The sequence below is a fragment of the Eublepharis macularius genome, chromosome 16, assembly GCF_028583425.1.
Source record: "Eublepharis macularius isolate TG4126 chromosome 16, MPM_Emac_v1.0, whole genome shotgun sequence".
Classification (NCBI taxonomy): domain Eukaryota; kingdom Metazoa; phylum Chordata; class Lepidosauria; order Squamata; family Eublepharidae; genus Eublepharis; species Eublepharis macularius.
The window spans coordinates 32,226,707-32,250,458 of record NC_072805.1 but is presented as its reverse complement, the minus strand read 5'-3'; the positions used below and the strand labels follow the sequence as shown (position 1 = coordinate 32,250,458).

The following is a 23,752-nucleotide window of genomic DNA, read 5'->3' as shown; positions in this document are numbered from 1 at the left end:
CTGCCAAGATGGCGGGCGGCGAGAGCGACGAGGAGGAGGAAGAGCTGGTCAGCTATGGCGCCCCGCTGGAGCTGCTGGAGGAGGGTGAGGCCGGGGCCTGCGCCTCTAGGGAGGGAAGCCCCGCTTTCTTTCCTCTCTAGGGTGGCCGGGATGCGGTGAGGGGGTTCGCGGGACTTCATCTCGGGGCGCAAAAGCCCCGCTCTCTTGACCCTTGTTTACTTGGGATACGTCCCGCAGACTTGATGGGCTTGACTTCTGAGGAAGCATTTGCACTAGGGAGGGAAAAGAAAAGTAGACACTGCATGAGGGGGAAGGAAGCAGCACAGAGGGGAACAAATGGGGGGGGGCGCTCCTGTTTGTGAGGGTCCTGAGGACAGCGGGGGGGGGGGGGCAAGTTGGCTGTGGTGAATGAGAATAGAGCATCTATTTTGCATGTAGACAGTCATGGGGCCAGAAGCGCAGTCCATAGTATTTCTATATACAGTGATGTGAAAGATGCTGCCAGTCAGAGTAGGCAATACTCACCTGGCAGTAGAGCCTCTATTTTGCTTGCAGACCATCACAGGGCCAGGTTCAGTCCATAGTACTTCTGTATACAGTGATGTGAGAGACCCTGGAGAGATGCTGCCAGTCAGAGTAGGCAATATCTGGTAGTACAGCATCCATTTTGCATGCAGATAGACACATTTCCAGATCCAGTCTGTGGTATTTCCATATAATCAGTGATGTGAGAGACACCAGAGAGTTGCTGCCAGTAAAAGTAAGCAATACCTGGTAGTAGAGAATCAATTTTGCATGCAGACAGTCACAGGACCAGGTTCAGCCTGTGGTATTTCCATTTAATCGGTGATGTGAAAGACCCTGGAGAGATGCTGCCAGTCAGAGAAAGCAGTACTTACCCTGGATACTGACCTGATAGTACAGCATCCATTTTGCATGCAGACGTGTGTTGGTCTTTCTTACGAAGAGATGTATGTGAAGGGGGTATGTATGTTCACAGTAACGAATGAACAGCTAGGATATGGCAGCTTTGTGTGTTCATATGTGTAAAAAAATTATTATCCCACAGCCTCCAAAGATACCTACATCTGAGGAAAAACAAGAGTCGCTTCTTTGGGGATGAGCAGAAGTTTGCAGGTTGTCAGTGGACTACTGGTCAATTTCTGGTTGACCTGTGAGGCCTACTGTTTGCAGGGATTTTTCTAAAGAATACTGCACTAGGTTGGCCTTGCACTGATCCACAAGGCAATTTAATATTCTTAAAGAAGAGCACTTATTCATGATCACTTAACGCTCATTAGTTCTGCCAACTATTGATCTTGAGTATGCACTCTTATTTTGTAAATTTAAACTTACTGATAAAGCACAAGAATTCTGCTTTAAAAAAAGTAAACAATACAAGACTGATGCCAGTTCCTGCGATGGATTATTTGTTTTTCAGCACTACTGCACTGTATTGCCTTGGAAAATTATTAATTTGGTTCAGTGTCTTTTCAATTTGTTGCAATTTGGGATAAAAGCTTGAAAATTACTGCTCTAGACAGCAGAACAGAGGAGGATGCAAGGATAACTCCAGATGAGTTCCCAGAAAGTGGCTCCCTTTATAAGAAATATACTCCTCTGCCTAAATTCTACAGAACTCTTAACACAGTATTCACATCAACAGCTCACTCTTTTGTTTGGAGCGGAAGGGCCCTAGTCCTTCTCGAGGCAGGAAATACTGTGAACAGACTGTGCACATCTGAAAATTACTTGGAACTCTTGAAGCTGCCTTTGTACCAAGACAGAATCAGACCCAATGCAAAAATATTCTAGTATGTAGATGTGACTTCCATACAGGCTAAAGCCCCTGCTCATCTACAGTTCTAAATATGAAACAGTCTTCTGTTGAGTCAGGCCTTTGGTTTATCAAGGTCCGCAGTGTCCATGCTGGCAGGCAGCACTTCTCCAGGGTCTCAAGTAAAGGGTCTTTCATACCACCTGCTTGACCCTTTTAACTCGTTAGCGAACCTGGGACTTTCTTGCAGGCAAAGTAAATGCTTTGTTGTTGAGAATCAGCCCCTTGCAGTACACATAAAGTGGCCTTATATTGAATCATACAGTTGGGCTGTCACATTCAGCTTTGTCCACTCTGATTGACTGGCAGTGGCTCTCAGGGGGATGTCGTGTGGATTGCTTCCTACTGCCTGACTGTTTTAACTGGAGATACTTGGGATCCTTTGAATATTCAACTGAAGGAATAGCTTTGGATAGAGTTCATACACATACCTTTTTAAAGGGAAGTCCGTGCCTCTGCTTTCACTTCTCTTTAATTCATCTCTCATGCATCGTGCCTGTCCTCCACATGCATAGCAAAAAAAAAAAGCTGCTTATCTCCGCAGTGGGATGAAGGGATTGGTTCATGCGACCTCTGTGAAGAGCATTCACAAGCTGCTGAGGTTATGGCATGGGAGCTGCTGTGATGCGGAAATGAGCTCCCTCTCTGGTTCAAATATATTATTTGACAATATAATTTCACATGACTTGGACCTGACCCCTTGTCAAGTTAGTTGTATATGCAGCTCGGTGCTCCTAAGTGCGCACTTAGTGGTATATGTAGCACACACACGGCAGGATATTAATGGAATCTCATAGGACGTTGTAACAGCAACCTTTGTGTAGCCTGTAGTTTACTTTCTTGACTCCTGAAATATAATCTGAAGTGGCTGGCCTTTAAGTATATGTATGTGCTGAGGTGGAGGAGGGTAATGACTTTTCAGTCTCTACCAACCAAATTGTGATCTAGAGAACATGGTGTGTGTGTCAGGGAAGTAGTATTGTTGGCATTAGTGGACATGGTATGAACCGGTTCTGATGTCTTTCAAGTTATTAGGTTGTATCACTGATATGCATATCTAAATTATTAGGTCTTTCTGCCTCTTTCTTACATTAACTTTTGCTTTTTAAATAATTGCAGGTGAAAGAATTAAGAAGCCAGTTCCTCTGCAAGAGCAGACTGTCCGAGACGAAAAGGGACGATACAAACGTTTTCATGGCGCGTTTAGCGGTGGTTTCTCCGCTGGCTATTTTAACACTGTGGGTTCAAAAGAAGGTAAGTCCTCTTTGGCGTCTGAAGGCAAAAGACATTCAGAAGTAGTTTGCCATTGCCTGCCTCTGCATAACACCCCTGGACTTCCTTGGTTGTCTCCCATCCCATTTACCAATCAGGGCCAACCCTGCTTAGCTTCTGAGGTCTCACAAGATTGGGCTAGCCTGGGCCATTTGGTGTATTGTATCCAGGGCTTTTTTTCAGCTGGAATGCTGTGGAACGGAGTTCTGGAACCTCTTGAAAATGGTCACATGGCTGATGGCCCTGCCCCCTGATCTCCAGACAGAGGGGAGCTTAGATTGCCTCCCCTCTGTCTGGAGATCAGGGGGCGGGGCCACCAACCATATGACCATTTTCTCCAAGGGCAACCCACTGAGTTCCACCACCTCTTTTCCCAGAAAAAAGCCCTGATTGTATCTAATTTTAAACCTAACATTTCAGTTCTACTTTGAAACATATTAATTGATAACTTTCCTTTTTTAAAGGATGGGCACCATCAACCTTTGTGTCATCACGCCAAAAGAGAGCAGAGAAAACAGTCTTGGGTCCAGAAGACTTTATGGATGAAGAGGTACCTTTTTGAAAATAATAGAAAATTAAATCCTTTGGCTTTATTAATTCCAGATGGATTATGAATGTACATTCACGTGGTATGTAGCTATATAATCATATTTATGTAATTGTCCTCTTCTTTATTATTCTTAAGTGTAATATCAAGTCTTCTCAGTGCTCAATAAATATTAGCCTAATATTGTGGAAACATTGCCTTTAATGATCTTATAACTGAGCTGTGTGTATATACATGTAAGATTTTCATTCTTATATGGATTTGATGAAGAACTATTTACATTTCTTTATCTTTTTCTCTTTCTCTGGAGGATCTTAGCGAACATGGGATAGCACCTAAGGAAATTACAGTTTCGGATGAATTTGCTTCCAAAAGTAAAGATAAAATAAAGGAGAAGGCCAGACAAATTGCAGGGGTAGTAGCCCCCATTCCTGGAGCCATATTGTTGGATGAATATATAGCACCTTCGAAGTGAGTACGTTTATCCTCTGCCATGTTGCTGAGTAAAGGGTTATATTAAAAAAGTGAATGTTTTATGTGTGAGTTGGCATAAAAACAGACTGGCAACATTTATTATTTATCCTCATGCAAGAGGCTTCAGCTAAGCCTCTGCTTTGGGAATTACTAACATGCACAGTTGCAATAACCATTTGTTTATAAATTTCCTCTTAGAATAACCATCGGTATTGATTTGTTGCGAAAAATGGGCTGGAAAGAAGGACAAGGAGTCGGACCTCGAGTAAAAAGAAAAGCACGCAAGCAAAAACCTGGTATATTTCCATTAAATATATTTTCTGATAAAGCATAAATGGCGCAAGGTCACCTAGGAAGGCATTTGAAAATCTTTTATAGCTCTTTTCCCCTCAAGTTTGTATAGTTACTGTGTACACTGAGGTTGCCTCACTCTCTTCAGTGGACCATAGAAATGTAGGCAGTGAAATTGAACTGACTCTTACATGGGAAATGTAATGAAGAATTATAGCATTTTAATCTATTTACCTTGTTGCAGAACCTGGTGTGAAAATATATGGCTGCGCTTTGCCCCCAGGATCAGAAGATTCGGAGGTATTGTTTATGGAACGTTTCTTGTTATTTTGTCATCTTACATAATTCAGTTATATACATTAATAAAATACGTTGTGATTACAGTAATTAATGCCAATAGGGGTACATATTGGTAATAATGCTTAATTTCCTAAAGGAAGAAGAGGATGAGTATCAGCCAGAAAATGTGACATTTGCACCCAAAGATGTGATGCCTGTGGACCTGACTCCCAAAGACAACGTCCATGGACTTGGATATAAAGGCCTGGACCCCACTAAAGCCTTATTTGGGGTTTCAAAGGATCACTTAAACGTTTTCAATCCCAATTCTGAAAATGCAGATCTGATTGGTGATCTGAGGCACAATAAAGGACGAAAACTTGGTATCTCAGGCCAGGTAAAAAATTTAACTGTACATGTGTTTCATACTTTGGGCTGTAGAGATTGATAGATGATTAAATGGATGTGTGGTGCCTGCTGAAATGTTTGGTTTTCAAGGAGTAACTACATAGGCTTTTCCGTGGTGTACGGGTATGGCTTCAGCATCCTGTCTAATTCGCACTCCATTAATAAGACCTTTTCACTGAGGTGGTTGATCTGTATATGCAACATACTACTCAAATGGTACGTGGACCTCACATGAAAAGAGGTTTTCATGGGGTGGTGGGATTCCCTGCATGTAGAAAACTAGCAAGTTAAGGAAAAATCTTTAGTCTGGATTTCTCCTTGACATGATTTTCTTATCTTATCTAATCTTTATTAAAATGGTCCTAGACCAGCATAAAACACAGCAGCAGTCTTAAAATTCAGGATCTCAAAGGTAAAAATCGTTATAATATATAAGACTTAAAAAATACCATGTCGCCATTTCATCAGTTATTTTTATATCTTCCTTAACGGGTGAATTTTATAAGCTGCTGCAAAAAACTTCACACTGCACGCCGTAACCATTGAGTTTTCATCCATTAATAACATTCTAGGGTAAGGTAAAGGTAGCCTGTGCAAGCACTGAGTCATTACTGACCCATGGGAGACATTGCATCACGACGTTTTCTTGGCAGACTTTTTGTTATGGGGTGGTTTGCCATTGCCTTCCTCAGTCATCTACACTTTACCCCCAGGAAACTGGGTACTCATTTTACTGACCTCAGAAGGATGGAAGGCTGAGCCAAACTTGAGCCAGCTACTGGAACCCTGCTTCCGCCAGGATTGAACTTAGGTCATGAGCAGAGCTTGGACTGCAGTACTGCAGCTTACCACTCTGCGCCACGGGGCTCATATTCTAGCATACACTAATTCCAAACTACCAGGGTATAGGAAAGATGGTTTTCTATAGAGAGGGGATTGTTTCACATGGAAGTATTTAGTCATGTGAGCCCCACCTACTGTCTGAAATGGGTTGATCCAGGTATAGTTCTACCACCTCATTGAAAAAGCCGTGTTGAAGGGCAATGAGTTCTGTGAAACACTGCCCAGCCCACTATTCTTTGGTTTAGCAGTCTAAAATCATTGCTTTGTCTTTATTTGATTTTTTTTCAATTGGGCATTTTAAAACGGTCTTTGGTTGTAACCATTTTGTGTTGTGTCCCGTCCCCCCCCCCCCCCGGTCCAGGCTTTTGGCGTAGGAGCTTTGGAAGAGGAAGATGATGATATTTATGCTACTGAATCGCTTTCCAAATACGATACTGTCCTGAAAGATGAAGAGCCCGGAGATGGGTTGTATGGTTGGACAGCACCAAAGCAGTATGGAAGCAAGCCAGGTCAGGGCTTGTGTAGGTTTAGCATTTCAAAAGCTGAGAGATACTCTGTTCAGTTATCTCACACTTCCTGCAAGGTGGGATACTGCATTGCCATGTATTTCTGAACTTTGTTCTGTTTCTTTGCCTTAGAAGTGTTGATGAACTCTCCAATTATTTTACAGGCATAGAAAAAGATATTAAATATATTGGAAAAATTTTGGATGGGTTCCGTCTGGCCTCTAAGTCAACAACCTCCCCAAAGGTGAGCAAGCCATTCTCCTTTTAATTGACCAGATCATTGAATGGTTCCTTCCCCCCCCCCCCCTTATATTTAAACAAGTGGAGACCTGCAAACGTTTCCTGGAGTTTGCAAGATGCAAAGTCACATTGGTAGTTCACTGTGGAGTAGTTGCCTATGCGTTTCCTCCCTTTCTCTATGGTTACCAGAATAATAAACGTTTATAAATGGGAAAAAGTGCTGCTGTTCAATTTATCATAATTAGCCTGTTCATGTCTGGGGGGCGGGGCTAGTTTTTCTGCTCATGTGATTGACACAAGGCTCCTGCTGTACTGTTAGATATTGTTAAAAAAATAACAAAATGATAATGCCAGCTGTATTGGATTTATCTAATGCTTAGTAATCAACATAAGAAGGGACTTCCAAACCATCTTGTGTGTTGTGTTGGGATTTTTTGTGTGTGTAGATTTATCTGCCTCCTGATCTACCAAAGGATTACAGACCAGTCCATTACTTTAGACCCGTGATAAAAACTAGCAGTGAAAACTCCTACTTAGCACAGACATTAGCAGAATCTACTGGGAAGCTTGAGAGTGAGACAACACTGCAAAGCAGACACCAAAAAAGCGCTTCTCAGAGGAGGGAACTTCTGGGCGAGACAGCTCTTACAGGTACCCCTTACACTTTACCTTGTTTTGTTACTACACAATTCCATTGCTATAATCTGTATTTATTTTGCTTTGCCCATACTATTAATGGCTTCTACTTTGGGGGGGGGAGGGAAACACATCTCAAATACACCATCATTCTCTTCTTACTTGAATGCCGATGATCAAAGTTACTTGATAGCCTGAATTCACCATCTTTCCCACTGACAAAACTTGATCAGTGTTATGTCATTCTGCATATGTATTTATAGTGCCTCCAGAGGTTTTGACCTGTTTGTCCCTTGTGTTGTTCTGTACTGGGGTAGTGCCTGCTACCCTATTTTCAAGGTGGGGTTCTTGCAGCATTGTTCCATTTTCAAGCATTTCAAATAATCTGGGAAACTGGGCTGAATGTAAGCCAGTAAGAGAGCCAGTTTAGTTTAGTGGTTAAGAGCGGCGGGACTCTAATCTGGAGAACCAGGTTCGATTCCCTACTCCTCCACTTGAAGCCAGCTGGATCAGTCCCAGCACTTGTGTCAGTCCCAGCTCTTCTAGAGCGCTCTCAGCCCCACTTACCTCACAGAGTGATCGTTGTGGGGATGATAATAACATACTTGGTAAACCGCTCTGAGTGGGTGTTACGTTGTCCTGAAGGGTGGTATATAAATTGAATGTTGTTGTTGTTGTTATTGTTAAGTGTGAACCAGCGATGTGTAGTAGTTGGCATGTCGGATTAGGATCTGGAAAACCCAGGTTCGACTCCCTAGTATGTCATGGAAAATCGCTGGGTGACCTTGGGCCAGTCACATACTTAGCCAAACCGACTTCACAGAGATGTTGTGAGGGTAAGTGGAGGACGGGAAGCTGTAGAGTATAAATGAAGTAAGTAAATACCTTTTGTGGAAATGAAGTAAGTAAATAAATACCTTAACACTTTTGCTCCTGCCATCAGTAATGGCTAAGTTGGTGTGCATCCTAGATGTGTTTAATCATATACTGTTTAATGAAAAAAAACCCTGTAAACTCTCATTTCTGTTTTTAAACTAGGAAGTATTTTGTTTTGTAGATGTAATGTAATACTTTGGTATTTCTTTCCTTGTTAGGCCCAGCAGCTTCTGTTCTAGAGTATTTGTCAGATAAAGACAAAGAGCGAATCAAAGAAGTGAAACAGGCAGCAGACCAGCAACTGAAGACACCCGTTCGTCAACCCTTGCAAAACCAATTCCAGGCACCTGCCTTATGTGACACCCCACAGCAGTGGCAATCGCTGTTGGGGCCCCCGTTAGCCACAGCTGGTTCTAGTGACTTCAAACCCTTTGCAACAAATCCAGAAAAACAAAAGAGATACGAAAATTACATCGAAAGTCTTAAGCATGGAAAGAAAGGTAATTAGCAAAGGTCCACATAGCTCTTTTTCCCTTGTCATAAGACAAATTCCACATCTTTATATGTTATGTTCACAACTGTTCCGTTTTCCAAGCTGTAGCAGTTTCTCTTGGTTTATGGTAAAATCTCTTACGTTTCTTGTTGAAAGCAGCATAATTGATTTCCAAGAACGCATCCCCTCTTTTGCATATGTATTCAAGTTCACAGTTGATATTTCAGCTTGCTTGGTAATTCTTGGGCAGGTAATTACCTCTGCTTTTTTTCTTCTTCAATAGATACACCAGGAAGCTGTTTAGATCAAAGTATGACAGAATGGGAACGTGGAAGGGAGCGGGACGAGTTTCTTCGTGCTGCAGTACTCTACAAACCCTCCAGCTCCATCTTGGCCTCTAGGTTTACTCATGCGAAGCACGAGGATGACACTGACAAAGTAGAAGTTGTTCGGGATCAGGAGGTGTGTTCGTGGCATCGGTGTGATGATTTGCACTCCTTTTGATTACTTTTTGGAAAAACAAAAATTGGTTTGGAAATTAATTTACAGTAGGTTGGACCTTACCATTTCATTCATTTATTGTACTTCATTTATACCCCATGTATCTCCCTAATGGGGACCCAAAGGAGCTTACAATGTTCTCCTCCAGCTTATCCTCATAACTATCCTGTGAGGTACGTTAGGCTGGGAATGTGTGACTAGCCACGGTCACCCGGCCAACTTCCATGGCAGCGTAGGGATTTGAACTTGGGTCTCCCATATCCTAGTCCAGGTCTCTGACCACTCCATAATGCTGCTGCATTTTGACTCATTCTCACTCAATTCTCCTCCTTATGGCAGCCGTTGGCCCTCATGGCTTTTGTACATGCATAGACTTTTTTTTTTTTTGGAGTGGCCGAAGGGGAACTGCATTTTCACGAGCAGAAAAATTGGTTGGATCCAACCCAGTTTCCATAACTGACTTTCTTGTTCTGTAGTGCTGGAAACACCGATAACCATGTGTTTGTTTTAGACTGACCTTGATGACAAACAGGCTGCTGCAAAGATGAAGATGTTTGGTAAACTCACGAGAGAGAGATTTGAGTGGCACCCTGACAAACTACTGTGCAAAAGGTTTAATGTTCCTGATCCCTATTCAGAGTAAGTTGGATTGAATATGCAACATTTAAAAAAAAAATTGGATAGCTGTGGAGTAGATATGAAAAGTTCCTGATAGTTTTACAATTCATTTATGGAATAAAATGTTGAAATTCTTGACGACAAATGAAGTATCATTTTGTGCTTGCCTTTTATCAGGGCTTTTTTTCTGGGAAAAGAGGTGGTAGAACTCAGTGGGTTGCCCTCGGAGAAAATGGTCACATGGTTGGTGGCCCCGCCCCCTGATCTCCAGACAGAGGGGAGTTGAGATGCAGATCAGGGGGCGGGGCCAGCCGCCATGTGACCATTTTCAAGAGGTTCCGGAACTCCGTTCCACCGCGTTCCAGCTGGAAAAAAGTCCTGCCTTTTATTAATAAGAGTACACATGTTCTTATTTTTGGAGTACCTTAGCTCTGTGATGGCAAAAAGTTCACAAAAAAGTTTGACTGAAAAAAAGTTTCACCGAAAAAGTTTGACCCTGTGTTTGTTTTTCATCAGCTCAAGTATTATTGGGTTGCCCAAAGTGAAACGTGACAAGTATTCTATATTCAATTTCTTGACTGTATCGGAGCCAGTGCCAAAGATGATGAGTGAGCCCACAAGTGTAGCTGTGCAGCAAAATAGTACTCCAAATAGTAAGTGATTAAAATATTTAAACGGTTCACATTCTTGAGATACCGTAAGGTGTCGTGCAGTGATCATGCCCATAGGTGGGGACCCTCAGATGGGTCACGGAGCACCACTTCCTGGGTTGTGAGCCCTTAGGTAGCTCCTGCCGCCACCTCACTCCCTTTTCCTGCTTTTTGGAAGGCCCTGCTGCTTGTGTGTATGCGTAGAAAGAGATCATCTCTTTGCATACCAGATGAGAGGCACAACAGGATAGCAAAGTGAGGTCACTCAGTGAGGAGAGGATTACCCCATGGCTCTAACCCTGGGTTTACCTGTGTGGTACCCATGGGTGCCATGGAGCCTGACGGTACTTCTCCTGGCACCTGTTGATCTTTCCAGAAAGTTGGCACAGCTCATTAAAATGAAAGGGTTCCCCAAAGCTGTAACAGCAGTTACAGCCACTGGAGAATAAGGAGGACTGGTAGTTCCACCTAAACTTGTAGTTCCACTCCCCGCACTTCAAGCTTTTTATTCCCCCTTTTCTTTCTTTCTTCTCTCCCCTCCTCCTGGCTTGCCTTCATTTCTTTTTATTCCCTTTCTGCAGTCCTTTTGCAAAGCAAAGAAGGAGGTGTTGTGTTTGGCTCCATCTCTTGAAGTGGCACTCATTTTGTGGTGGCACTCAAAATTCCAAAGATGCCTGCTGGCTCAAAAACGTTGAGGACCCCCCCGCCCTGCAAGTCTAACTCTTTGATACACCACCGGGTCCTCAACTTGATTTTCTTGCACTCAGTTTTCTTGAACTGTTGTTTGCTGTCCTAGCCTTAAAAACAGTGAAGTCATAAGTCAATCCGCTGTTACCTGCTTTCCCTGTTACATGCTTGCAGCTTAGTCGGTTGATTCGATACTTCTCTCTGCAGGGTTAAAAGTGGGGCCTGGGTCTGGAAAGGTTGAAGACCACTGGTGTAGTTGTTAAAAAGTTGGGCCTAGTATCAGGGAAGACTTGGCTTGAAAGCCCTCCTCTTCATGAAGATCACAGGGTGGCCTTGCATCAATTGTGTTTCAGCCTAACACACTACACAGGATTGTTGTGAGAGTAAAGTGGGGGAGAGGATGAGCACTAAGAGCTCTTTAGAGGAAGGGCAGAGTAAAAATGTGATAAATATCCTTAGTTTTTATGAAAACATATATATTTGAGTAGTGAGAGAGTGAATACCAATCAGGTCAGACACAGAATTCTAAGCCAGGTCAATGGTTTTATTTCTCCTTTCAGTTTGTAGCAATTCCTAATTATCAGTAACATTTTAAAGCGCAAACAGTACTGATGGTCCAAATGCATTTTTAAGTGACTGAGGAAATTAAATAAATAACACTGACATTGTATTGCCTTCATATCTTTAAGAGCCAAAAAAACCTTCAAGATGGGACGTCTCTGACAAAGAGAAAAAGAAAAAGGATGCCATTAGTGAGTTCATAAGCTTGGCTAGATCCAAGGTTGATACTAAAGAACAACAGCCACTCACAGCAGAAACCGAGGACGACAATAAGACAAGTGAAGCCGCTTCCGATAAGGTATAGTGACTTCAGCTGTTTGACACTTCCAGTAAAGGTTCGTTGTGTTGTTTAACATACTTGGACCCTCCCAACCATTATCACCCTTGGTAGCAGAATGTTTTCATTAGGGCTAAGCTACTTCCCTCCCTTGTGTTGCCTTGGATATGGTGTTTACGGAGGAAACAAAGGTTTTACAATGAATATTATCAGTGACTAACTCTCCTGGTGTGCTGTCGCCCAGTTAAGCTGGCTAGTGCCATGCCAGAGTTTATACCAGCGTAACTAGTGTTGTTTATTTAATAACAACAACAACATTCGATTTATATACTGCCCTTCAGGATGACTTAACACCCGCTCAGAGCGGTTTACAAAGTATGTTATTATTATCCCCACAACAAAACACCCTGTGAGGTGGGTGGGGCTGAGAGAGCTCCAGCGAGCCGTGACTAGGCCAAGGTCACCCAGCTGGCTTCAAGTAGACGAGTGGGGAATCAAACCCGGCTCTCCAGATTAGAGTCCCGCGCTCCTAACCACTACACCAAACTGTTTTTTATTTATCCATTCATCCATCCATCTTATACCACCTCTTAACCATGTCTGGTGCTTGAGGTGATTTACAGCATATATAAATAAAATACAAACATAAATACAATATTAAAATGGAATACAGACATTAAAAACCAATAACATAATAAAAAATAAACATTAAAGCCTATCGTAGAATACAAACATTAAAACTCATAAATCTAAAAGGTGTGCCATCCCTAAATCCTATTCATGCCCATTGTCTATAATCGATAAATCATATGGAGTCAAGACAATAAATTTAAAATTATCTGAATCAGCCTCCAAATGCCAGATGAAACATCTCTGCTTTGCAGGCCCTCTGGAATGTCACCAAATCCTGGAGGAAGCAATTCTCTTCTGTTAATGCATTCCAGAGGGAGGGAACCACAACCATTAAAAGCCTTCCTTCTGGTTGAAGAGAGTTGAACAGCTCTAAGGCCAGGAACCACCAACAGGCTCCGAGTTGCGAACCGTCAGGCGTGCTGGGTGGGGGTTATATTGGGAGAGGCGGTCCTGTAGGTACGAGGGTCCCAGACCATTAAGGGCTTTAAAGGTTAAAACCAACACCTTGAATTTGGTTTAGAAACCAATTGGAAGCCATTGCAGTTGCTTGAAGATCAGAGTGATATGTGCTGACCATGGTACGCTGGTCAGCAGTCTGGCAGCTGCATTCTGTACCAATTGGAATCTCCAAAAGTGCCTTCAAGGGTAGACCTATGGAGAGTGAGTTACAGTAGTCTAGGCAGGAAGTGACCATAGCATTGAATCGCTGTGGCAGGATTAGGTCAAGACACATATGAGGATAATTGGTGGGCCTGGCAAACATGGTAGAATGCCGACCTCATCACCATGGTTGCTTGCTTGTCCATGGATAGTGTAGAATACAGCCACACTTCCAGACTTCTGATAGAGTCCATTGCTGTAAGCTGGACTACATCAAGTGATGGAAGAGCAGGGTCCACTATTGTTGCAGACTGAGCCATCCACATGACTTCTGTTTTTGATGGATTTAACTTCAACCAACTATCTCTCAATGAATCAAACACGACATCCAGGCACTTGGCAAGGACCGAGACCTCAGCCTCTGGTTGCTTGTCCAGCAGAGTATATAGTGAGTGTAACCAGCATTCTCATGCTGCCCAACTCCAAAACCCCTGACAGTCTCTACTAAAGGGTGCATATAAACACTGAATAACATTGGGGAAAGAATTGATCCCTGAGGGACTCCCCAAGAGAGTTTGCGCCGGGTCAACTTCTCCCCAATGGTAACCCTCAAGAAGTGTCCTTGGAGGAATGAGGAGAACCAGTCCAAAGCAGCTCCCCTCACCCCCAGTGAAGCCAAGCAGTTGACTAGAGCTCAGTGGTCAAGGGTGTCAAACACTGCCGACAGATCTAACAGAATTAGCTGCGCATGCCCACCTTTATCCAGATGGAGTTGGAGATTGTCAACCAGCACCATCAGAGCTATCTTAGTACCAACTCCAGGCCTGAAGCCAGACTGGAATAGGTCCAACGCAGATGTTTCCATCAAGAAACCCTGGAGCTGCTCCACCACTGCAGAAACAGTACATTTGAGACTAGACGGTAATTTGCTAGCTCATTCAAGGAGGCTTTCTTCAAAAACAGTCTTACTATTGCCTTCTTGTGTGAACTAGGGAACTGTCCCTGTGAGAGAGTTTAATAATCTCCTGCAAGGGAGCTGTCACCACATTCTCAGCAGGGTTTTAACAACTGGGAGGGGCAGGTGGTAGACCTCACAGTGCCCAGGATCCTCAGTGTCTTGAAGGGTAAGTGGGATAAAAGGTAAAGGTAGTCCCCTTGCAAGTACCGAGTCATTACTGACCCATGGGGGGATGTCGCATCACGGCGTTTTCTTGGCAGACTTTTTGTTACGGTGTGGTTTGCCATTGCCTTCCCCAGTCATTACACTTTGGGCTGCAGTACTGCAGCTTACCACCCTGCACCAAGGAGTCCAAAAAAGGACCTAACAGAGCATGCAGAACCTCTAGTATACTACTGGTTCTAATTTTGGCTGCCAGATCCAGGCAGAGCTTAGAAACTGTTCGTGGGGGGAAAGTCACAAATAACTCACAACTCGGGGCCAAACCATCCTTTACTGTAGATTCTATTGAAGGAGTAGTTAGTTGCTGAATCAGTCTCAGCAAATGTGCAGTGAACTTGCAGGCGCAATAAAGGTGGAGCAGTAAGATTTCTTCACTGCCTTCAGCAGCACCACCATAGGCCTTCAAACGGGCTGTATAGCATGTTCTCATAGCTTCACCGTGGGTCCTCCAGCAGCAAAATCAGAGATTTTGTTAACCTTTAAGGGGCCTGTATAAATCCATTTACTTGGGTTTTTTGTGCAGATGGTACACGAAAAAACTGGCCAACATGAAGACGTAGTAGAGGAAGAAAGCAGGCCATCGATGGATTTATTTAAAGCCATCTTTGCCAGCTCCTCAGATGAAAAATCTTCGTCTGAAGAAGAGAGTGAGGAGGAGGAGGAGGAGGAGGAGCCGCCAGCGAGAGTGACTGAGCCGGACTTGGATAGTATGAACCATCATGATCAGCATGGTGCCCTTCCATCTGAGGAACCAGGTAAAAGATCATTGTCCTTTTGAGGGTCCTGTGAATGTATGAAGGACGATCCTGTAAAAAGATGTCAAGTTAGTTTCCGACCAACAGCAGATTGAAAACTGTTAAAAGAAACTCTTTAAATCTCTCAACTTTTTATCAGGGTAAAAAAGCTGTTCTGAATACTCAAGACCAGTGATAAAAGTTCAGTTAGGGACCACAGACTTCACCATTATGTTGCCGTACATATTAAATGTTGTTTATTATTTATTTATTTATTTATTTATTCAATTTATATACCGCCCATCCCAGGGGCTCTGGGCGGTGAACAGTTAAAATTGATAAAAACAAAAACTAAAATCAATATACAAATAATAAAACAAATTAACAAGGTGCAGTGGTGGGGAGAACCTTCCCCACCCCAAAGGTGGGAGGCCGACATGGCACCGCCCCCTTCAATCACCAAACGCCTGGTGGAACAGCTCTGTCTTACAGGCCCGGCGGAACGATAATATGTCCCGCTGGGCCCGGGTTTCCATTGACAGAGCGTTCCACCAGGCTGGGGCCAGGACTGAAAAAGCCCTGGCCCTGGTTGAAGCGAGGCGGGCTTCCTTAGGGCCGGGGACCACAAGTAAATATTTATTCGCTGATCGGAGCGATCTCCGGGGAACGTACAGGGAGAGGCGGTCCCGAAGATATGCCGGTCCCAACCCACTCAGGGCTTTAAAGGTAAGAACCAACACTTTGAACCTGATTCGGAATTCAACTGGAAGCCAGTGCAGCTGGCGCAGGACAGGTGTGATGTGTGACTGGTAAGGTATACCAGTCAGGACCCGTGCCGCTGCATTCTGGACCAGTTGTAGTTTCCGGATCAGGCCCAGGGGTAGCCCAGCGTAGAGTGAGTTACAGTAATCTAGCCTGGAGGTGACCGTTGCATGGATCACTGTAGCCAGGTCCTGGGGCGTCAGGTAGGGGGCAAGTTGCCTGATCTGACGAAGATGGAAAAATGCAGACTTGGCAACCGCCGTGACCTGGGCCTCCATCGATAGGGAGGCATCCAGGAACACACCCAGACTCTTTACCACTGGCAAAGTTGCCAGTGGTGTCCCATCCAGGGCAGGGAGCTGGATCCCAACATCTGGCAGCCCCCGTCCCAGCTGCAGGACCTCCGTCTTCACTGGGTTCAATTTCAGCCTGCTCTGTTTCAACCATGCCATCACAGCCTCCAAAGCTCTGGCCAGATTGTCTGGGGCCATGTCTGGCCGGCCGTCCATCAACAGAAAAAGTTGGGTGTCATCCGCGTATTGATGACAACCCAGCCCAAACCTCCGCACCAACTGGGCGAGGGGGCGCATATAGATGTTAAATAACATTGGGGAGAGTATCGCCCCTTGGGGAACCCCGCACACCAAAGGGTGACGGGCCGATAGATCTCCCCCGAGCGCCACCCTCTGTCCCCGTCCCTGGAGAAAGGAGACCAGCCACTGTAAGACTGTCCCCCTAATCCCCACGTCGGCAAGGCGGCTGGCCAACAAATCATAGTCAACCGTGTCAAACGCTGCTGTGAGATCAAGTAACACAAGCAGCGCTGACCCGCCTGGATCCAGATGCCTGCGAAGGTCGTCTGTGAGGGCAACCAAGGCTGTCTCCGTCCCATGGCCAGGACGGAAGCCAGACTGGAATGGGTCCAGGACTAGAGCATCATTCAGGAATTCCTGCAGTTGTACCGCCACCGCCCGCTCAATCACCTTGCCCAGGAACGGGAGGTTCGACACTGGGCGGTAACTGGACGGGTCGGTGGGGTCCAAAGATGGTTTTTTCAGGAGGGGCCGCACTACTGCCTCCTTTAACACTCCTGGAAAAACCCCAGAGCTCAGGGAGATGTTAACAATGGCCTCCAGATGGTCCCGTAGCCCCTCCGAGCTGGCCTTCACCAGCCAGGATGGGCAGGGGTCCAGAGGACAGGTGGTTGGCCTCATCCCCTGCAGGATCCTGTCAACATCGTCCTGAGAGAGCAGGCTGAAATGGTCTAATACGGACCCAGAAGACGGCCAAGGGGTCTCCAGTTCCCTTACTGTATCAACAGTGGGTGGCAGGCCACGGCGAAGGGACAAGATTTTACCCGCAAAATAGCTCGCAAAAGCCTCGCAGCCAATAGTTGAATTAAGAATTTGGTGGTCTCCCTGAGAGAGGGAGACCAAGGACCGAACTGTTTGAAATAATTGAGCCGGGCGTGAGCTAGCGGATGCAATGGAAGCAGCAAAGAAATCCCTCTTTGCTGCTTTCACTGCCACCTCATAGGCTTTCATAAACGTCCTATAAGATGTTCTTGCCTCTTCGTCGCGCCCCCGCCTCCACACTCGCTCTAGTCGTCTCAGAGACCGCTTCATCTGGCGAAGCTCCTCAGTAAACCAAGGAGCTACCCGTTTGCGGGCTCGGAGAGGACGGCAGGGGGCAATAGCGTCGATGGCTTCGGAAAGACGGCCATGCCAATCATCCACCAGCTCATCTAACGTACTGCCAGGGGGCATCGGATCCCGCAGAGCCGCCTGGAAACCAATTGGATCCATAAGCCTCCGCGGGCGAGCGTAAATCCGCTCACCGCCCACCCGGGAAAGGAGCGGCATGCTCAGACGAGCCTTCAGAACAAAGTGATCTGACCATGGCACTGCATCATAGGCATCCAGGACCACCATCATCCCTGCCCCAAAAATCAAATCCAGCGTGTGACCTGCTTGATGCGTGGGAGCCGAAACAAACTGGGAGAGTCCTAGGGCTGCCATGGAGGACACCAGGTCAATGGCCTGCATGGAGGCATCGTCGTCAGCATGGACGTTGAAATCCCCGAGAACCAAAAGTTTCGGGAATTCCAAGGCCCAGCTGGCCACCGCCTCCAAGAGACCAGACAGGGAAGATGCAGGTGCAGTAGGCGGTCGGTACACCCACGCATATTGCCAACCTCTCCTCGGCGTCCAACACTAGGCCCACACAATCAATGCCAGTAATTTTTGGGGTGGGGAGTGGTCTGAAGGAGAAAGACTCCCGAATGAGCAAAGCCACGCCTCCCCCCCCGACCACTTGTCCGGGACTGGTGGAGGACCGTATAACCTGGGGGGGCTAGTTCTTTCAAAGCGACCGTCTCGCCCTCCCTCACCCATGTCTCGGTCACGCAAGCCAGGTCCACATTCAATGCTGCAAGATAATCTTGCAGCGTTTTGGTCTTATTATTTATGGACCTGGCATTGCACAGCGCCAGTGTCGGAGAGTGGTTTAATATCCTAGCCCCACAACAGGTATATCTTGGGATGGGACGCAGATTGGAAGGGCACCGAGCCCTACCATGTCTCAATGATATACATACATACATACATACATACATACATACATACATACATACATACATACATACATACATACATACATACATACATACATACATACATACATACATACATAAAAAATATAGGTTGTGCCAGCCTTTATTGCCTCACCCATATCAGAGGCATGGTACAGACAGTGAGTGCCATTCAAAGCAGAGTTACCACTTTCTGAGTCCCTCAACTTCAATAGACATAGAACGGTGTTACTCTACTTAGGATGGCACTGTGAATAGGCTAACACAGTAGGCCACATCTGTGATTTAGCAAGGTGATTCTTACTGGGTTTAGAGAAACGTAAACTTGTTCTTTCTTTTTTGTTAAAGAAAGTGAAGTTATTGCGCCCGAGATCTCTGTTACAGTAACGGTAACTCCACCTTTAAAAGAAGTTGTTGATCAAGGAGAAGAATTTGGACCAAGGCTGCCTCCGGTTGGTGTATCTGGTAAATGTTAATGTTTTCTGAATTAATATGTCAATTCTTTACTGTCTGACGAAGAGAACTGTGATTCTCGAAAGCTTATGCTACAGTTAGTTAGTCTTAAAGGTGCTACTGGACTCTTCAATTCTTTACTGTGTGTCTGTTAATTTATTGCAGGACTGCAAACTTCTTGTAAAGCAATTATATACAGAAATGTAAAGGCGTCTTTAAAATTATTCTACAGTGGTAGATACTGGAAGCAGGCAGGTAGATAGTAAAGGCTTTAACTCTGAGCTACGTTGCAGCAGACTATGTATTTAGACGGGTGTGCATTTATAAAGCTTGTCTTTTTTCCTGTTAAAACGTTTTACAGACTTTAAACTAGCTACATCTAGTGGAGGGAGAAGTGCCTCAAAGAGTCTTTACATAGTTTAGTTGCACATGAATTTTGCTTTTGCCTAACTGGGGAGGAAAAATTTAATTTTATGTCCAAAGAAAATAGCACTTTAGAATCTACTTCTATCCAGTTTGATGTTAATATTTGCTTTTAATCAAGAATTATCTTCCTGACTAGTAAAGCATTGGCTACCATTAGGAAAGGTTATTTCTGTTGTTTTAAAGAAGAATATTGGAAGGTTAATTGACATTCAAGATTTGGCTCCAGTAACACCTTAAAGACCAATTTGATTTCCAAGGTATGAGCTTTTGAGCATCAGAGCTCGTTTTGCAGTATGAGGAGGTAGGAAGGGAGCTCTGACTCTTGAAAGCTCATACTCTGGAAATCTAGTTGGTTTTTAAGGTGCTACTGGACCTGAATCTTGCTCTTCTGCTACAGACCAACATCGCTACCCACCTGAATTGACAGTGAATCCCTGAGCAAGCACAATCAGAATCTTGTTCATCCCACGGAAACTCTGTAGAGATTCTGTTTTTGTAAGTTTGCAGGGGTGTATGTGCTAAATATGGCAGGATTTCTTATTGGACAGAAGATTTAGGGAACAGGTGCTAAATAGGATCCCAGCAAACCTTTCCAACCTCCAAGTTAATTCCTGTGTTGACTTATGGCCATGTGGGGGGGGGGGGCGCTACACTTAGGAGAATGAAGGGAGAATGAAAAATCACTCTTTCCCCATTCATCACATGGGAATAAATTCTCTTGAGATCGGAAAGTGCTGCAGCGGGGAGGGGAACAAGGGAAAGATCTGCATCTGCCTATGATTTCTGCTGACAGGTGGCGGGATCTAACCCCTGGTACACCCCAAAAAATCTAAAATTAAGTAACTAGAAGAGGTGTGGCATAGTTTCCTATGATTCATCTTGATGTGTGTTCTCCGCATCTGATTTTCTGCTTCAGACACACTGCTTAAACAAGAAGATATGCAGCGAACAAGTTCTGAAGCCAGCAAGAAAGAGAGACCTAAAAAGAGCAAAGGAAAACACAAGACCAAAAGAGAACACAAACATAAAAAGGAAAAGGTAACGTTCAGCATAAATCATTTGCAAGTAAGGACTTAATGCAGTGTCCATCCCCCTCCCCCCTCCAGTCATGAATATGACTTAACAGAAGTCGTGCTGGCAGATGTTTGTGCCTAGAGCTTTAGGTTTGCAGAGACAGGCTTGTATTGTTAGGCCCCTGTCTACACAAGACGAACACCTAGGTCCTGTTGCCTAATGGTTACATGGCTAGAGCTTGCGTGTGTAGGGCCTGTGGAAGTGTGAACGTTAGGCCAGGATAGATGTGCAGAAGGTGCGAGTGAGTATGTGATCCTGATTAAATCCTATTCTTGATGTGAGGATTTCTGCACTAGATAAGTGACGTGGAGTAGAAAAAACTGTAGTAACCAGGCATATTTGCCTGTGCAAAGTCCAAAACAAAAATCAATGCATTACCTTTTATTAGTAATAGTCCAAATGACGTGATGTTCTGTGTCATTTTCATTGGTCCTAATAATAAGTATTACATGGATTTGGTTTTTTTTAATATTATAAAAGCTTAAGATGGAGAATTGTGACGGCAGCATTAAACATCTTTAGGCTGCAAACTAGTGCATGCTTACCTAGGAACAAAATCCATTGAAATGTGTAGAATTTCTGTGTACTGATTACATTATGAAATCAATTCCAGCCTTTTATCTCAGAATAGCCATTTGGTCATCTTAATCATATTTTTGGGTTGCTTTTCCTGTGTGTTCGCTTTACTGATTATTTCTTTCTAAGATACAGAAAAACACTAATACTGACTTCTTTTGCAGAAAAAGAAACACAAGAAACACAAACACAAGGGTAAGCACAAGAGTAAGAAAGCTGAGAAAACCAGTGGTTCAGACACTGCTGAGAGTAGTGAAAGCCACAGCGAAGAAGAGACCCCAGATATATCCCCGCAGGAGCTTTTAAGAAGGTAGCAGCTCAGCTCTGTTTACATAGTTGAACACCCTTGCTTTCTGTTTCCACAGAGAGAATTCTATCCATAGTGATGCATTTGCGCTCATGTGCATGCTCACGCGCATGCACACACACATGTGTATCGCTTTTCCTATTAATCAGAAACTTTCAGAGATCACAGGTGGAGTGTGCAGCCCTCTATGTGCATTCATTGTACATCTTTTGAATGATATCAAAAGAGGGAATATGCTTTTCGCTCACATAATCAGGTAGCTTGGTTTTGTTTCTTCACAAAAACTGGCTGAAGACATTATTTGGAGAGTCAGCATACTTAGTTGGTATGTAATCAAGGAGTGTGATAGTTTACACAATACAATATATTTACAATAGTGGCTGTTCTTAGATGCTGAAAATAAACACTTAACAAGCTAATTGGTGCATTCATTGACTAAGAACCAGGCCATGTATTGACAGAACAACAGAACCTCAGTTTGTTTGGAGAAAAAGCCTCATCACGGTAAAAACAGCAGAAAAAATTCCACATATTTAGGTGTAGATATGCATGCCTGCCCTTGTTCCAATTGTTTGCTATTTTGAAAACTTTTAGTATTTGGATTCTCTTACACTGTCTGATCAGGAACCATGAGGTTATCTCAGCTTGCAGTTTCAGAGTTTTGGTTGGACTTTGGCTTTTGCTAGATGGGTATAACATTGATTTTGATTTTAAAATTGACATTCAATTATTCTCCCCTCTCCCTTTCTTTTTTAGGCTGAAACATCTTCCTCTGGTAAAACATTAGCTTGGATTCTTGGACACCATATATCTTTTGAACAAAACAGATCTCCTCTATGATGGCAGATCAGCAATTTAAAGCATATTTTAATGTCCTGTAAATATTGTATTTATGTTGAATTTGAGAGCATAAAAACCTGCTACTTTTGTGACATTTCCTAGATAAAAACCAGATGAACATGTGATGTTGGAAAAGACTCAATTTTCATCTGACTTCAAATATAATATCTAAAGGAATCATGCAAGATGTGCATTTTAATTAAAATACGCATGGGTAAATTTTAATAAATGGAACTTACTGCTATTATGTCTAATGCCTTAAAAGTTATTTCCAGAAAAATCATTTTATTTATTTAAAATATTTATATCCTGCCTATTGGTTTGGAGGGAACACCTCCAAGAAGTCTAATTTTTTTAAAAATCTAAAACACGCAGAACAAATAAAACCAGTTTGGGGGGGGGGAGTTGCCTTTCTTGACATCTTGGTCTATTCAAGTAATTCTAGTTTAGCAGTATTTTTTACAGTGAATACAGAAGGTACTGAGGGTGTAACTCTGTTTAGTGGCACACTGTTTCAAATCAAGATGTTTGGATTGCATGAAGTACGTTAAAAGGCTGGGAAGAAAATAAAATGCATTTTATAGCATTTATTTTCTTTGCTGGAAGAAAGATTGATCATGTATATGTGTGTTAGAACACATTGTCCACCTATAAGCCATTGGTCTTGCTGCTTGGCCTAACAATGACATTGCTTATATTGTTTCATTTTATAGGGGAAAGCATGGCTAGTTACGTTTTAATAAACCCAATCTGTACACGGAAGTTTTCCAGAGTGGTGTAACTGACAAATTCCTTGCAGTGGAACTCGCAAGTGGGGTCATGGGATGGGATGGGGGGGGGGAAATGGCTACAAGAGAATGGAGTGGTTGTAAACTCCCACAGAAAGGTCTGTATGTAGGAGCTAGGCATTCCTGTCCCTCAGTGCAAGCAAGGATAGGTCCAAGTAACCTTTATCTTAAAAGGAGTAAGAGAGAAAAAGTAGTGAATCATATAAACGGCACTCTTCAATGGGTTGTGTGTGTGTGGTAAACGTGTACCTACCAACAGCTTTGAACTCCATGATGTTCCTGTGGGTGCACAATTGGGGGGGAGGGGAAGTTTGTGGTTTGCACAGCAAAACTCTGCTTGTGCTGTGGAAGATCCAGCTTCATGCTTCCGAGCTGAGCAGGCTTAATAGACTCCTGTTCAGCGGGGAGGCCGTATCATGACATGTCTCATTCTGCCGTATATTCCACCCCCTCTTTCCATGCAGCAGCCTCATAAGAGCAGCTGAAGCTGGAGCTGCTGTGCCTCAGACCCTCCTTTTCAAGTACAAGCGCTCAACTCTGACTTGCCGTAAAGCCAAGTGCCTTCTGGGCCTGTGCAAAGTGCAATTCCCTTAGTTAGGGTTGCCAGGTCCAAGTTGTGAAATTCCTGGAGATTTGGGGAGTGGACCCTGGAGAGGGTGGGCCTTGGGGAGGGGGAGGGACCTCAGCAGGGTATAATGCTGTGGAGTCCACTCTCCAAAGCAGCCATTTTTTACCAGGGGAACTGTTTCTGGCCTGGAGTTCAGCTGTAATTCCAGGATTTTTCCAGGCCCCA

The 23,752-nt window shown here is 44.1% G+C and overlaps 1 protein-coding gene across 2 annotated transcripts; it reads left to right on the top strand.

Annotated features, from left to right (window-relative positions):
• GPATCH1 (G-patch domain containing 1) lies at window positions 1–22,922 on the top strand. Of its 2 annotated transcripts, none has more exons than XM_055000759.1 (20): window positions 1–84; window positions 2,957–3,091; window positions 3,574–3,659; window positions 3,967–4,127; window positions 4,329–4,426; window positions 4,666–4,721; window positions 4,858–5,097; window positions 6,313–6,460; window positions 6,622–6,701; window positions 7,144–7,348; window positions 8,428–8,709; window positions 8,986–9,164; window positions 9,715–9,842; window positions 10,338–10,474; window positions 11,848–12,017; window positions 14,933–15,164; window positions 18,844–18,960; window positions 20,291–20,412; window positions 21,189–21,219; window positions 22,088–22,922. In XM_055000759.1, the coding sequence occupies exons 1-20, from the start codon at window positions 9–11 to the stop codon at window positions 22,090–22,092; spliced, it is 2,688 nt and encodes an 895-aa protein (XP_054856734.1). In that variant the 5' UTR covers window positions 1–8; the 3' UTR covers window positions 22,093–22,922. The 2 variants fall into 2 exon arrangements, with proteins under 2 accessions (XP_054856734.1, XP_054856733.1); XM_055000758.1 differs by having other exon boundaries at window positions 21,189–21,334.
• The last annotated feature ends 830 nt before the right edge of the window (window positions 22,923–23,752 follow it).